The sequence below is a fragment of the Anas platyrhynchos genome, chromosome 2 (genome assembly GCF_047663525.1).
Source record: "Anas platyrhynchos isolate ZD024472 breed Pekin duck chromosome 2, IASCAAS_PekinDuck_T2T, whole genome shotgun sequence".
NCBI lineage: Eukaryota > Metazoa > Chordata > Aves > Anseriformes > Anatidae > Anas > Anas platyrhynchos.
The window spans coordinates 115,213,799-115,226,443 of NC_092588.1; the positions used below are offsets into that span (position 1 = coordinate 115,213,799).

General features: G+C 35.3%; 1 protein-coding gene across 3 annotated transcripts in view; it reads right to left on the minus strand.

Moving 5' to 3' along the window:
- Positions 1–12,645, minus strand: part of ATP2C1 (ATPase secretory pathway Ca2+ transporting 1) — a 49,839-nt gene that overhangs the window by 8,227 nt on the left and 28,967 nt on the right. For all 3 annotated transcript variants that reach the window (XM_038173800.2, XM_072033427.1, XM_027451140.3), the window contains exons 11-20: positions 12,379–12,445; positions 11,387–11,511; positions 10,026–10,123; positions 8,466–8,561; positions 8,268–8,357; positions 6,799–6,903; positions 5,006–5,162; positions 2,933–3,103; positions 1,762–1,859; positions 67–117 (exon numbers count right to left, since the gene is read on the minus strand). In XM_038173800.2, coding sequence (XP_038029728.1) covers positions 67–117; positions 1,762–1,859; positions 2,933–3,103; positions 5,006–5,162; positions 6,799–6,903; positions 8,268–8,357; positions 8,466–8,561; positions 10,026–10,123; positions 11,387–11,511; positions 12,379–12,445 — 1,058 coding nt within the window. The remainder of the gene's footprint in view (positions 1–66; positions 118–1,761; positions 1,860–2,932; positions 3,104–5,005; positions 5,163–6,798; positions 6,904–8,267; positions 8,358–8,465; positions 8,562–10,025; positions 10,124–11,386; positions 11,512–12,378; positions 12,446–12,645) is intronic.

Here is a 12,645-nt window from a genome sequence, read left to right on the forward strand (position 1 = left end):
AAGAGAAGACACTACAAACAGTATCAACAGTCGCTGTCCAGCACTCTAGTCTCTACTGAGACATACCTTTATAATTTTTAATTTATGTCGGGGACTGGCTCTGTAAAATACAGCAACCTGTTAAAAGCACAACAAAGAAGCAGTGAGAATTTGAGAAATTTCAAGACTTGTGCTGCATACTATAAACTAGAAAGCTAGAGGATAAAAATATTATCTAAGGTGAACTACGCTCTCATTAGCTTTGAGGTTGAAGCATCAGTGAAATGTATTTTGATTAGATCTAAACCATTAATTTAAGAGACTCAAAGCGTGTCCTGGTAAACAAAACTGGTGCTACTTAGTTCAAGATAGAATTTGGAGTTTAAAAACCCTCTGAAAGGGTGAAACAACAGAGTTAAAATGGCTTGCTATCATCTTTCCTGGCTAAATTCATGCAGACAACTGCCATGCTAACTCAGCAAATAGTGCTGCTTTTCTTGTCAGCACTAGTGGCAAGCTACTCAGGAAATTTTAATTTTACTATTTTATGTGGCATAGCATGAACATATTGAAGTTTTAATGCTAAATAAGATTCTAGCTTAGAAGGAATTATTATTTTTCAGCATTATTTTGATCCCTGGCCTAGTCTAAATTGAAATTTGAGTAAATGGAATTCAGTTTTCAATGAAGATCCATAATGATAACACTCACATCTACTCTTCCTTTTCAAGAGGCAGGATAAGTTAGATTTCTCAGCAGACACATTAGACTGTACACAGATATCAACCTTATTGTTTGTTTGTTTTTACTCAATTCTTAGTAAGATTTTAAATATGTGCCTGAAAACAAATTGTGTCCGAGGTCAAATGTGCAAAAATTAAATTTGTTGCTCTTTCTAGCTACTTAATGTGAACAGCCTGTAAGAACAAGCATTACTAAATAAATCAGATATTATCTGCCATGCAATTCTTTTTTTTTCCAAATTTGTTTTTTGAGACTCACCAACAACAGACACAAAGCTTTCAAGTTAATGTGCTCACACCATATGCACACTTCTTGATTGTAAATACCAGCTTTTAGCTTAGTTGCATCACTCAAGCATGATGCAGTCTAATTTTGCACTCTTTTGCAAACAGAACGGTGTTTTGATGCATAAATTTTGCAAGAGACAAACTTGAATTACATTTATTATGACTTTACATTTGCAACAATGATGTTGGTTAATGCATTTATTTATTTAATAAGTAAAAGGTCATAAGCAGTCAATGTAATGAACAGATCTTCTTAAAATTCTTAACTAGTGGCCTCAATCTAAAATCACTAAGCATACAGACAGCTCCTCTTATGAATTACAAAAGGATGGGCTGTCTGAACAAGCAGATTTAAAATGTTATAAGCTACTCAAAGAAATGAAATTGTCTAATTGTCTAAAAATACAAAAAGGTGATGCTCACTAAAAGGCGGCAAAATGAAAGTTCCAATATAGGTGCTGAAAGGTTAAAAAACAAAAACAAAAAATATAGCAATTTGAATCATTTAAAGTGGCAGAAGTAATGAACTCACTAAAACTTGTGAGTTGAAAGAAAAACTTCATACGATCTTGTGTTAACGTTGGATCTGTGACAGCTTAATACACTACATTAGTGGAAGCTTTAAGTGCAGAGTATCACCTTTTTCTATCATTGGTAACTCAAAAGTTAAATTTCAGCTTTCCACAGATAAAAGCATTTCTCAATATAAAATATACCCTTTACTGCATTTCAGTAACATGTTAAAACAAACCTTTGGAGTTATTTGAGAAAGCTGCTGAATATCCAGATCATCTATTTCTTCTCCAGAGATTGCCTGTGAATTTTTAGAATACAATCCTAGTCGACTAGCTGGAAATAGATAACAAAAAGGTGTTACAATAATAAACTTTTAAAAAGAACACATTATCAACACTCTTCTCACCCTAATCCAAAACATAGCACCCTACCAGTTACTAGGAGGAAAACTAACTCTATACTAACTGAAACCAGGACAAGCACATAATTATTTTTAGAACTATTATTTTCTGCAGCACTTCAGATTTGAAATGACCATAGCAGAATACCCTATTGTTAATAGTAATAATCATAATAATCAATAACACCTTATTGATTCAGTATGCTGCAGTAAATTATGTAAATTCTTGAGAAATGCAAGTTACCAAGCCTGTTCTAATCAGATATTTATTTCCTTAAAATTTTTTATGTCTTAAGGTCTGTATCTCATTGTGTCAGGTGCATTGTAAATATAAGAGCCCAGTCCTCTCTAAAGACTTTAGAATTCAAAAGTCACAAGACAGAAAATGAGATGGGGGTGTGCACAACTCTCAGCTGCAAGTCTGCAACTGACAAAGTACTGATAATTTGGGGATGTACTTGCTATGTGCACATTCAGCTTTTTCATCATCATCCTGTATATAAAGAAACTATATTCTGGCTGAAGTACTACACTTTAATGCATTATATTGTAAAAATAAGTAATTTCAAAATTTATCAATAGTACTTAAACTTCAAAGTTTGTTACATGGACACAACGGGATCAAGAAAGCATCAGTGCCATATCCATCCTAAATATTGTCAGCACCTATTTTAGTTTCTCTCTGTTGCTATAAGACAGGCATCCAAAGCTGAGGGTAGAGAGGGAGGTGTTGGGTGTGTAAGAGTAAGAGTTGGAAATCAAGCATGTTGTGCAGTAGGAAAAATACATAGTCTAAAACAGCAGTCATACATTACCAGATTAGAAAAACTACAATTCAAGCATCTCTTCAGACTTTTTTTTTTTCTAATTCCACCACACCACAGGTTAACCTGATATACAGAACTCATAAATATTAAAGACTTAATACCCACACTTTAAACCAACTAGCTAGGCATTGCCAACACAGAAAACAAGTGAAAAATGAATAGAAGTAGACTGTTCATACCAATGGCAACTGCAGTCTCCTGTGAATCTCCAGTAATCATTTTTATTGCAACTCCCGACATAATAAGTGTAGTGACAGCTTCTTTTACACCAGTCCGTGGAGGATCAACTATTCCCACAAGCCCTAGAAAAGTCAGTTGTCCTAACTCAGGACCAGAAGCTAAGGCCAGAACTTTTAAGAGACAAAGAAAAAAATAAGATGAGAATTAAAAATAATATTTACACCATTTAAAACAACTGCTAATATTTGCTTTCTAAAATTAAAACTAAAATTAAAACAACTGTGTCTGCATATTGACCAAAAGCCTCAGAGCTGAAAACATTTATGAATAGCAACATTCATCTGAATATTCCACTTGAAATTAGCTTAACACAAGTGGACATTCAGAAATGAGATCTAATTGAACTACTAGGTTAGAATAAAGCAAAATACAGGGATTATTTTTTCCTTAAACCTTGGTAGCAACATCTGTATCTTAAGTATTCAGAATAGCCTACTTCTGTATTTCTTTTCTTCTGAAGTCTTTTTATCAAACATACATATTTCATATTTTAAAGAAAAAACTTTCCCATTTGTTCTCAATTTAAAGTGTTGATGCTTCCGCTGTGTGGAAAAGGAAAGGCACCTAAGCCTTGTGGTTTCTGTGTACATGCAAGGTCTTTTATGCAAGAGGACAAAGGGAGGATCAGTTAACATATTTTTTATTTTCTGCCTTCTTTTTGTTTTTAAATAGAAGTAGTTTTTATCAAGTATGTGCTGGATATTTTCTGGAATGTCTTTTACAGTAGGAACCTTAACTCAAATATATTTAAATGACAGATTTGCAGGAGAATAGAAGATTCACTTTCTTCAAACGTTACACAAGATTTGCTGTTTGACAGGCATGTAAAGAATGACTGTCTGAAGAAAACAGGTACAAAGAGATACCACTCCTAGTGAACCCTCTTAATTTCTAATAATTTGTATCTGAGGAACTTCCTGAGCCTTGACTGTCTTGGATTTATGTGGCAAGGATTTGGTAGCAGGGGAGCTGCAGGGGCAGCCTCTGTGAGAAGTGCCCAGCAGCTGCCCCATGTCAGATCAGAGCTAGCTCCAGCCGGCTCCAAAAGGGACCCACTGCTGGCCAGAGACAAGCCACTGAGTGACACTGGTTGGGCCTCTGGGAAAGCAGATTTAACAATGGGGGAAAAAAAAAAAAGAAAAAAACACAGGTGAAAGGAAGTGGTTTTAGTTTGCCTTTAGTTTCTCACTGTTCCAGTCTGCTAGTGATAGGCAATAAATTTTATTAATCTCCCTATGCTGAGTCTGTTTCACCTGTGACAATAATTGTTGAGTGATTTCCCTGTTCTTAACTCAACCTTCGAGCCCTTTCCATCATATATTCTCCTCTTTTCCCTTTGAAGAGGGGGAGTGAGAGCGGTTGTGGTAGAGTTCAGTTGCATAGCAGAGAAAAACCACCACAGCCACACAGTACCCATAGTTTCACATTTAAAACCTCTGGATGGACATAACAGCCCAGAGATCTCTTTACAGAAGCCAAAGACAGCTATAGCATCCTGTATAATGCTTGCCCACAAGCCTCTTATCAATCACCTAATGAAAAATACTTCCAGTTATACTTAAAAATCTACACAGGAGGTTAATATAAAATGTAATCTTAATGGCATCTTCTAACCTGCAATCAGTTGTGTTAGCCTAACTCACAAAGGTGCCAAGAGCCAAAGAGGAAAATGAACACATTCATATTATTATTTTTTATTTATAATAAGATCTATACTGAGATGTGGAAGCTATCAACTAGCAATGTATTTTTCAGTTATGGTCAAATGCAGGAGATGACGGGAACCAGCAACACCGTTTCTCACCTGCTGCAATTTAATCAATGCTGTTATTCATGCCTTAAGCTACATACAGCACCTGTTTTCCACTCCCCAATTTTAATGGGAAACTAACCAACCCAGTGGCACTTACTGAACAATAATAAAAAAAAAAAATCTTGTATCTGAGGGGTTTTTGAACAAGTCAACAGTACTATTTAAAAATGGCTACTTGGAGATACTGAAAAAGTCTTACCCCTAAGTCCTGCAGAGCCCATGGATGTCTTCTCTTGCTGGTATTGCTCTCTCTGTTGCTGAGCAAGAGGTAGGGTCTGTCCCTTACAGTTATATGATGTACAGTACTTAATGACTTGTTCATAGGCACCTTTCATAAAGCAAACCTCTGGTTTGTCCTAAAAGAAAAAAGAACTATTTGCACACATGTATACATACAAGAACACACATTGTGTGCGTGCATATGTACACAATAAGAAAGAATGGCACATCTATACTTCTTGGAAAAGCCTTCAGAACGTGTAAGGAAGATCAAATCTATGCTTCTAAACCTAAAAATCTGTTACTTGAAGCATCTCTCTACACAGTATATATTTAAGAGTGTTAATACCAAAATAGCCAAGAAAATAATCAGTATCTCATTTCAGTAGACATCGTACACTTTAGACATTGTGAGGTCACAGTTTATAAACAAGAGGCCATGCAAAGGATAGCAATGAACCCTACACAGAATGTAGGACTTGAAAGATCTCTAGTTCATCATCTGACCACCTATTTTCCTCCATAGGTCATTAAATATGACCTTTAGCCTTGTATCACATAACTCCAACACTTTTCAGAAAGACTTCTAGCCTTGATGGCAAAGTGCTAAAAATCCACCATTTACCTTCAACATTTATTCCAGCACTAAATCAACTCATCCCTTCCCTTCCCCTCCTTTCCATTAAGAATTACTGCCTCAGCTCAATTTCCAATCACTGATTCTCATCTTCTCTCCCCTGTTGTGCTAAAAAGCTCTTTTTAATACATCTATTTTCTCCCTGTGAAGGTGTTTGTGCACAGTCATCAAGATACCTCAATTTTTCCTGATAGGCTTAAATGACAGAGCTCTAATTCTACTGTATCTTTTTAGCCTTTGAATAATTTATGCTCCTTTTTAGACCATTTCCAATTTTCAACAATCTTTTAAAAATGCTCATACGAAAACACATCAGACAGTGAATCAGGGAGTAGGAACTGCTTGATGATTTTTCTACTTTTCATACAGACAAGGATTATACCACCTCATTCTCCATAAAGAAAAATGGAGTCAAATGCATTGTTTCCAAAGCAAAGATTTTGCTGCAATAATGAATGACTATTTGCAAGCCATTTTTGGTCAGAAATACTATGACATTTTCCACAAATCCAGTATCTGTTGTTGAACATATCTCCGGTTACCAGACTGGCAGTGATTATGTCAGTATTCTTAACAAAAATATTCAGATTGGTCTAAATGAAATATACACGTAAATATGTACATGAAAGCACCAGAAGATGGAAAAGGAGATTTAAGAATTGCTTGTATTCATAATCCAAAACATGCTAACATAAATCCTGTGAACACTGAGCAATATGCTGTCCACATCAAAAACAGAAAAACTATGTTTTCAAACAAAAGCATCTGTTGACTATTCAACACCTACACTTAATTCTTCATGTAACTATATAGCTCTGAAACAGCAGAAGATTCACAGACTTGCTTTAAATGTTTGATGAGGGAGGAGAAGGAAGAAATGCCAGGTAGACGTTTAAAGTCTCAGATATCAAAATGCTTAGAATTATTTCCCAGTATGTCTTTTATAGAAAGAATTTCTTGTCCTTCTTAATCTCTTTCAGAACTTGAAGCTGAAACTAGATGATCAAACCATATTCCCAAGACAGTGCACTAACACCAGCTTGCTGTAGTCTCTGAAGTGAAAAATGAGGACATTAACCAGGGTACATAACTATTCTACAGAGTCAGTGCACAAGAAAATTGCGATTGAAGTTTACCTGCTGTGCTCTGTGAACGCATTTAACAGCCATCCATTTTTGCTCTGAGCTGAAGGGATATTCAGCCTTCCTTACGTAGTCCTCCTGGATCCCATCTAAACCCATCTGCATAGAACAGAAAAAGCAACATAATGTAAGCACCTTTCTTTTCCATACAACTAAACAATTTATTGAGACTTCTTAGTTAACAATAAATCACTTTCATTTCCTAAATTGCTTTTCAGAACATTGCTCCATGTAGACAAACTCCTGAAAAACAAGAACCAGAAGAACCTAGTAGCTTCTTTGAGGCTTCAGCATAAGTCAGACCATTTCAGTGTATATCTTCAATTCAAGGATCTTGATATGTTCCAGATTATGACCATCCACAGACACAGGTTTTGCAATGACTAGCAATTTAGTTATTTGTTTGACAAAAGACATCCAAAATCCCAGTGCATTTTTTTTTAATCTATTCAATTTCTCTGCTAAAAGGGCCTAAACAATTATTAGACAAGACTGGCAGTCTGGAGGATGCAAGTCACTGATTTAAAGTTCAAATGATCTAACCTGAAATGGCTTTTTTTTTTCCTTTTTTTTTTTACTGTTATGAATTTCCCCAAACAATTGATGTAAAACTGACCATAAAGATTCCAGGCAAAATGCATTTCATTCCCCACCCCAAAATGCAACTCAGTGAATTCCATGCTCTCTCCTTAGCCAAGTCCAAGTGCCAATTAAAAAAAGACGCATAAATAGCAGCCTGCCATAAGCCATTCTCAAGTACTTATGGACCTTCACATCTCCTTCACTACCTCCCTTTCCTGCCACAGATGTGAAAGAACCCCCGTTCTTCTCTGTTTCTATGGGCTCTTGACAAAATAACATCACTTTAGTCCTTTCCAGTCAAAGACTGGAGACTTGGAATGAAATCTCAGCAAGATGGTATCACAGCCCTCAGTTACACAGGGAGGAAAAAGATTGTAATGCATTCACCTTCCAGTATTTTTATGAATTTATTTACCTTCACAGAAAAATCAAGTACTCAGATATCTTGCTATGTTTCTCAGTAACTGAGTGTCACAGCATAAAAAAAGCATTTAACCAGAGTGTCCACAATTCAAACTACCTGTGCCCAGCACTTAAATGGTACTGTAAATGGTGCAGCCACCATTATATCAGTCATCAACTTATTAGTACTCCTGATGAGAACTGGGAAAGAGCACAGTCAATATGCAACAGGTAAATTAACCTATGGCAGACAAAATAGCAGTACTGCATGTAAAAAAGATGAAAAATATTTTACTTTAATTCTAAATAACTTTTATCTTTCAGAATGCCCAGAGATTTCTAAATGATAAGAAACGCAACTGCTCATCTCTTGTAATGCAAATCTAGGAGATGCAAATAAGGGAAAAATGAGGAAAAAAAATACATTTCTACACACTTGCCACCTACCATGAATCAAAAAAGCACCATTAAGTACCCACCTTCATAGCAAGTGCAATTAAAGCTCCTTCTGTTGGCTTCCCCATTAAGGTGTTGTTTCTAATCACAGCATCATTACACACACAGCCAGCCTAAAAGATGAGGACGGAAAGGGGAGAAAACACAACACAGAGTAAATGTCATGCATAACTCTTGTGCTATCATCAATTAAAAGAAACCTGTCTCTGCCAGTATCTCACCTCAACAATTCTGCTAATGGACGGGTTGTTATAACCATGAATAACTTCACCATCAAGCATCACTTCTCCAAACCTGTTATAACCTACTCCGGTAACCTGTAAGACAAAGAGCCAAAGGTAGCATGCAATGTAACATTTGCTGGGTTCTTAAACTGTTTTAATCTCAGCTTTTCACTACGAACTATAGAAAGCTAAAACAATGTCGTGCATAATGATGCATTTTACCCTGTGTGAATAGAATCCTCTACTCAACATCTAATGTAGCAGGTACCAGATTAGGTAAAAAACTCTGAAGCAATTCAGTTTTTCAATTAAATATTTTAGGCATTATTTTTCAAAAATTTAACAATTTTATTCCCATCTCCTTACTCAGTTAGGACTTTTTTTTTTCTCTCTCCTTTACTCCTTTTGCTTTCTAATTTTTTCCTCCTATTCCTAGTTAATAATGCATACCCCCTGCAGGGGAATGGAAGTACACAGCCAAGACCTACTTTCATGCAGGAAGAAGAAAATCATAGTTGAATGGCCTCTCAGCTGAGACTTTTGAGAGGTGTTAAAAACAGTAAAACTGTATATTTAATGCATAAAATGCAGGTGTCCCATTAGGATCCAAAAAGTCTTCAATTCTATGGCATTAACAGCTAGTATATTTTACAGCTATTTCAAATTCTCTTTCCATTAAGACAAAGGAGTTGATTTCACACAGCTATAAACAAATTATGCTAGTAGTAAAGAAAAAAAAAACAATTAAAGCATTCCTATAAAAATTTAATAATAGAAAATAAGTACCAAGAAATATAAGCAAACATAGGTAAATAACAGGAAAGGATAAAGAAAATTCCAGTATTTACTAATACAAAAAAATCAGTAAAGCTAATGGAGGGTTTTGTCAATGTGAATAAAACCCTAAGCATCAGGAGTTCAGGAATTCATGAACTTGTTTAAAGTACACTCCCATGGAACTACACATACAAGCATGCCTTGCTGCTTTTCCATTCCTATTGCTATTGCCTCTTTTTTGTGCATTCACTTCAGCCTTTACAGCAAACGCCCAACCTCAACCACAGCTTTATGTCCTGCCTCTACGTTAAACTCCATCCATTATGAAAAAAGCAAGTATGATAGTGCACTTGTAAGAAGGGTTCATACTATAAATCATCTTTTAGCCAAAATCTGGATACCTCTCCTATTTCAACTGTTCTTGACATATACATTTTGGTTTTATGCACCTGCTACAACAGAAGTCCCATTTTCCACACTGAAAAAAAATGCCAAGTCTCATTTTTGTCATGCATCTCAGCATCTTTTATTATGACCTACAGAATTTTATATATAATATAAAGCGAATTCTTCTATAACCACAGAATGCTTGCATAATGCAGCTCAAAATCTGAAATACTAGATGAAGAACAGAATTAGCTAGAAATTGAGGAACTAAGATTTGGTGCAACTAATTTACACTTCTTTAATTAATGCTTTATATGAAGTATAATCAAGAATATCTCAGCTGATACACATAGTGAAGTAGAAGCAAAATCTAACAGAGCTTCAACCACATACCTCAGCATGTTGCCCGTCTGAAGTAAAAATATGAGTAACGGTCATTTCATTCTTTGTCAGAGTTCCAGTTTTATCTGAACAAATTACATTGCAACAACCTGAAATAACCAATTAATACTTGTAAGACAAGGCCTGCCTAGAATAAAATGAGTGGCTAACAAGAACAAGAGCATTCAAGACATGCAAATTTCTAGAAACGCTGCAGCTGTCCTTGGGAAAAAAAAAAAAAAGATGGGATATAATAAATACAGGAAATTTTCAACTATTTGTGAATAGCTGTGCAAAGTTATTCACAAGTTTGTTTGGTAAATTAAAAAAGCTAATTAAAAGCCCAAACTGACAAGTTGTCCCAAGTGGTTCCATTCATTACCTCCTTAATTTTACTCTGATGCATCTCAAACTATACTCCTAAAGACTCAATTGCGACTACCATTGAGGAGGAAAGTTAAGAGTCTGCTTTACAGCAGTCATTTTTCTCAATCTGTAAGTGTGACTTAATACTAAAGCCACAATTTTTAATGAGATTAAAAAGATTACAGAAATGCGGAAATATACACTTGCTGTTTTAAGTCAGGAAAAGTATTTTGAAACAGTGTTGCACTGTTTTGACATTCCTTGACCCAACAGCAGAAATTGAAAAAGCAACAAAAAAGCTTGCAATACTAATTAAACTGCTAAAGGCATTAGAAAAAATATTCCTAGTCTTCAAAGAAGAAATTCAACTGCAGCAGAATTACTTAAATTACGATTTCTGTTTCTTTTTCATATATTATGAATTACATGTTTCATGACTGAAACTACGTACAGAATGTTTCCAAGCTTACATCTTTTTTTACATTTTAGGTTTTAATATAAGCAGCAACATCCTTAAGGTACATTTTGATTATAAAGATTTTTTCCAATATGCAAACTTGGATTTGTTTCCAACTGTCAAAAACACTCAAGTTTATGCCAAAAAAAGTTGATTTAAAGACTGTTTCACAAATCTGTTATTTAGCAAGAACATCTTAGAGCTAGCTAAAAATACTTGTACTGACATATTTTCACTGTTCTACTGTGAACGAAGAGTACTCCATACATCTAGTTACACACGCAGGTTTGAGTGTTACTAGTGTGACATGTAATTAATCAACAGACTGCTTACTGCAATTCAAAAACCAAGTGCTGATAGGGCACACAAAAGCATAGACTTGAATTGTAACTGCTCATATAAAAGACACTCAGTTTCAAAATGTTTTAAAGATACCCCCACACTGCCAGCAAATAAGAACACCTGCTTCATTTACCATTAGCCACTGAGATTCTTATTGATTTTGTAAGATTTATATCCAACTACTATCTCTAAGTTAGTCTTGCCATACCTAAGGTTTCAACAATAGGGAGCTTTTTTACAATAGCCCGTTTCTTCACCATTCTCATCACACCCAGTGCCAGTGTCACTGTTACTACAATTGGGAGCCCTTCAGGGATTGCAGCTACAGCCAAACTGAAACAAAAATAAATACACAAATCTTGTCTTAGAATGTCATAGATTAATACATAGCAATAACGCATTCACAGCTGAGAGCGTTGCTTCAATACTTATCTGTTAACAGAGGTTAAAAGTGAAAGGAACCAAATGTCATCTGATTCTATTTGTATACCACTTAAGACACATACTGAAAACAGTAACAATGTACAATGGCTTAGACACTTCTACCCACACAAAAGAAGAAAAATTGGGAAAAAAACAATTTTACTTTTGTTTTGCATACATGAGAAAACTACTGAGGACTGTGCAAAGCAGTCCAGGTTGTGAAGAATAAGTGTAGTCATCACTAAAAAAGATACGCCACCACTCTCTGCCCTATTCACTGTCCATGTAATAGCAACCCAGCAACTTTTCTGAGAGTAGAAAGCTAGAGCATAAAAACTCAGTGTTATTCTCAGCAGACAACAGCCTGGAATTAAGTTTTTGCAGACAACAGCCTGGAATTAAGTTTTTGTGATGTGCTGGAAAATGAGCTAATGAAGTACACAAGTAATTCAGTTTTATTTGATGCTACTTATAATACTGCATTTTCTTTATTTACTCAGTGACTGAAATTCAAATTGCACAACTCTATTGTCTGTTTACAGATGTTCCCAAAACTCTCAAACATCCACACAAATACACAATTTAAGAGACAGACAAGTACGTCCTGTATCATTAAAAATGAATATGAACTTGCTTTTTTAAGCACAAAATCTGGTTTTACTTTGTATTACTTATCTAAAGAGACTGTGTGCAAGCACGTTATAATATACATCACTGGCTTTCAGACACTTCCTATCATGCATAATCTACACTATTTAAAAAATACATATACCTTACCTCACTCCAATTGTGAACATATCAAGAATGTGTTTTCCTTGCAACCAGCCAACCAGCATAATAACTCCTATAAAAAAAACAGTTGTCATGGTAAATACAAAACCAACGTGCACTGTAGCCTATCATTAAAAAGAACTCAGCCAAACTTATCATTATGCTGCCTATAAAAATCCATTATTTCTATCACTGTTGGAGCATGATTCCATTAGTACAGCAACGGTGAAGAAAATTTTTGCCAGTCAAGTTGCCCAATCATGCCAGCAGTGA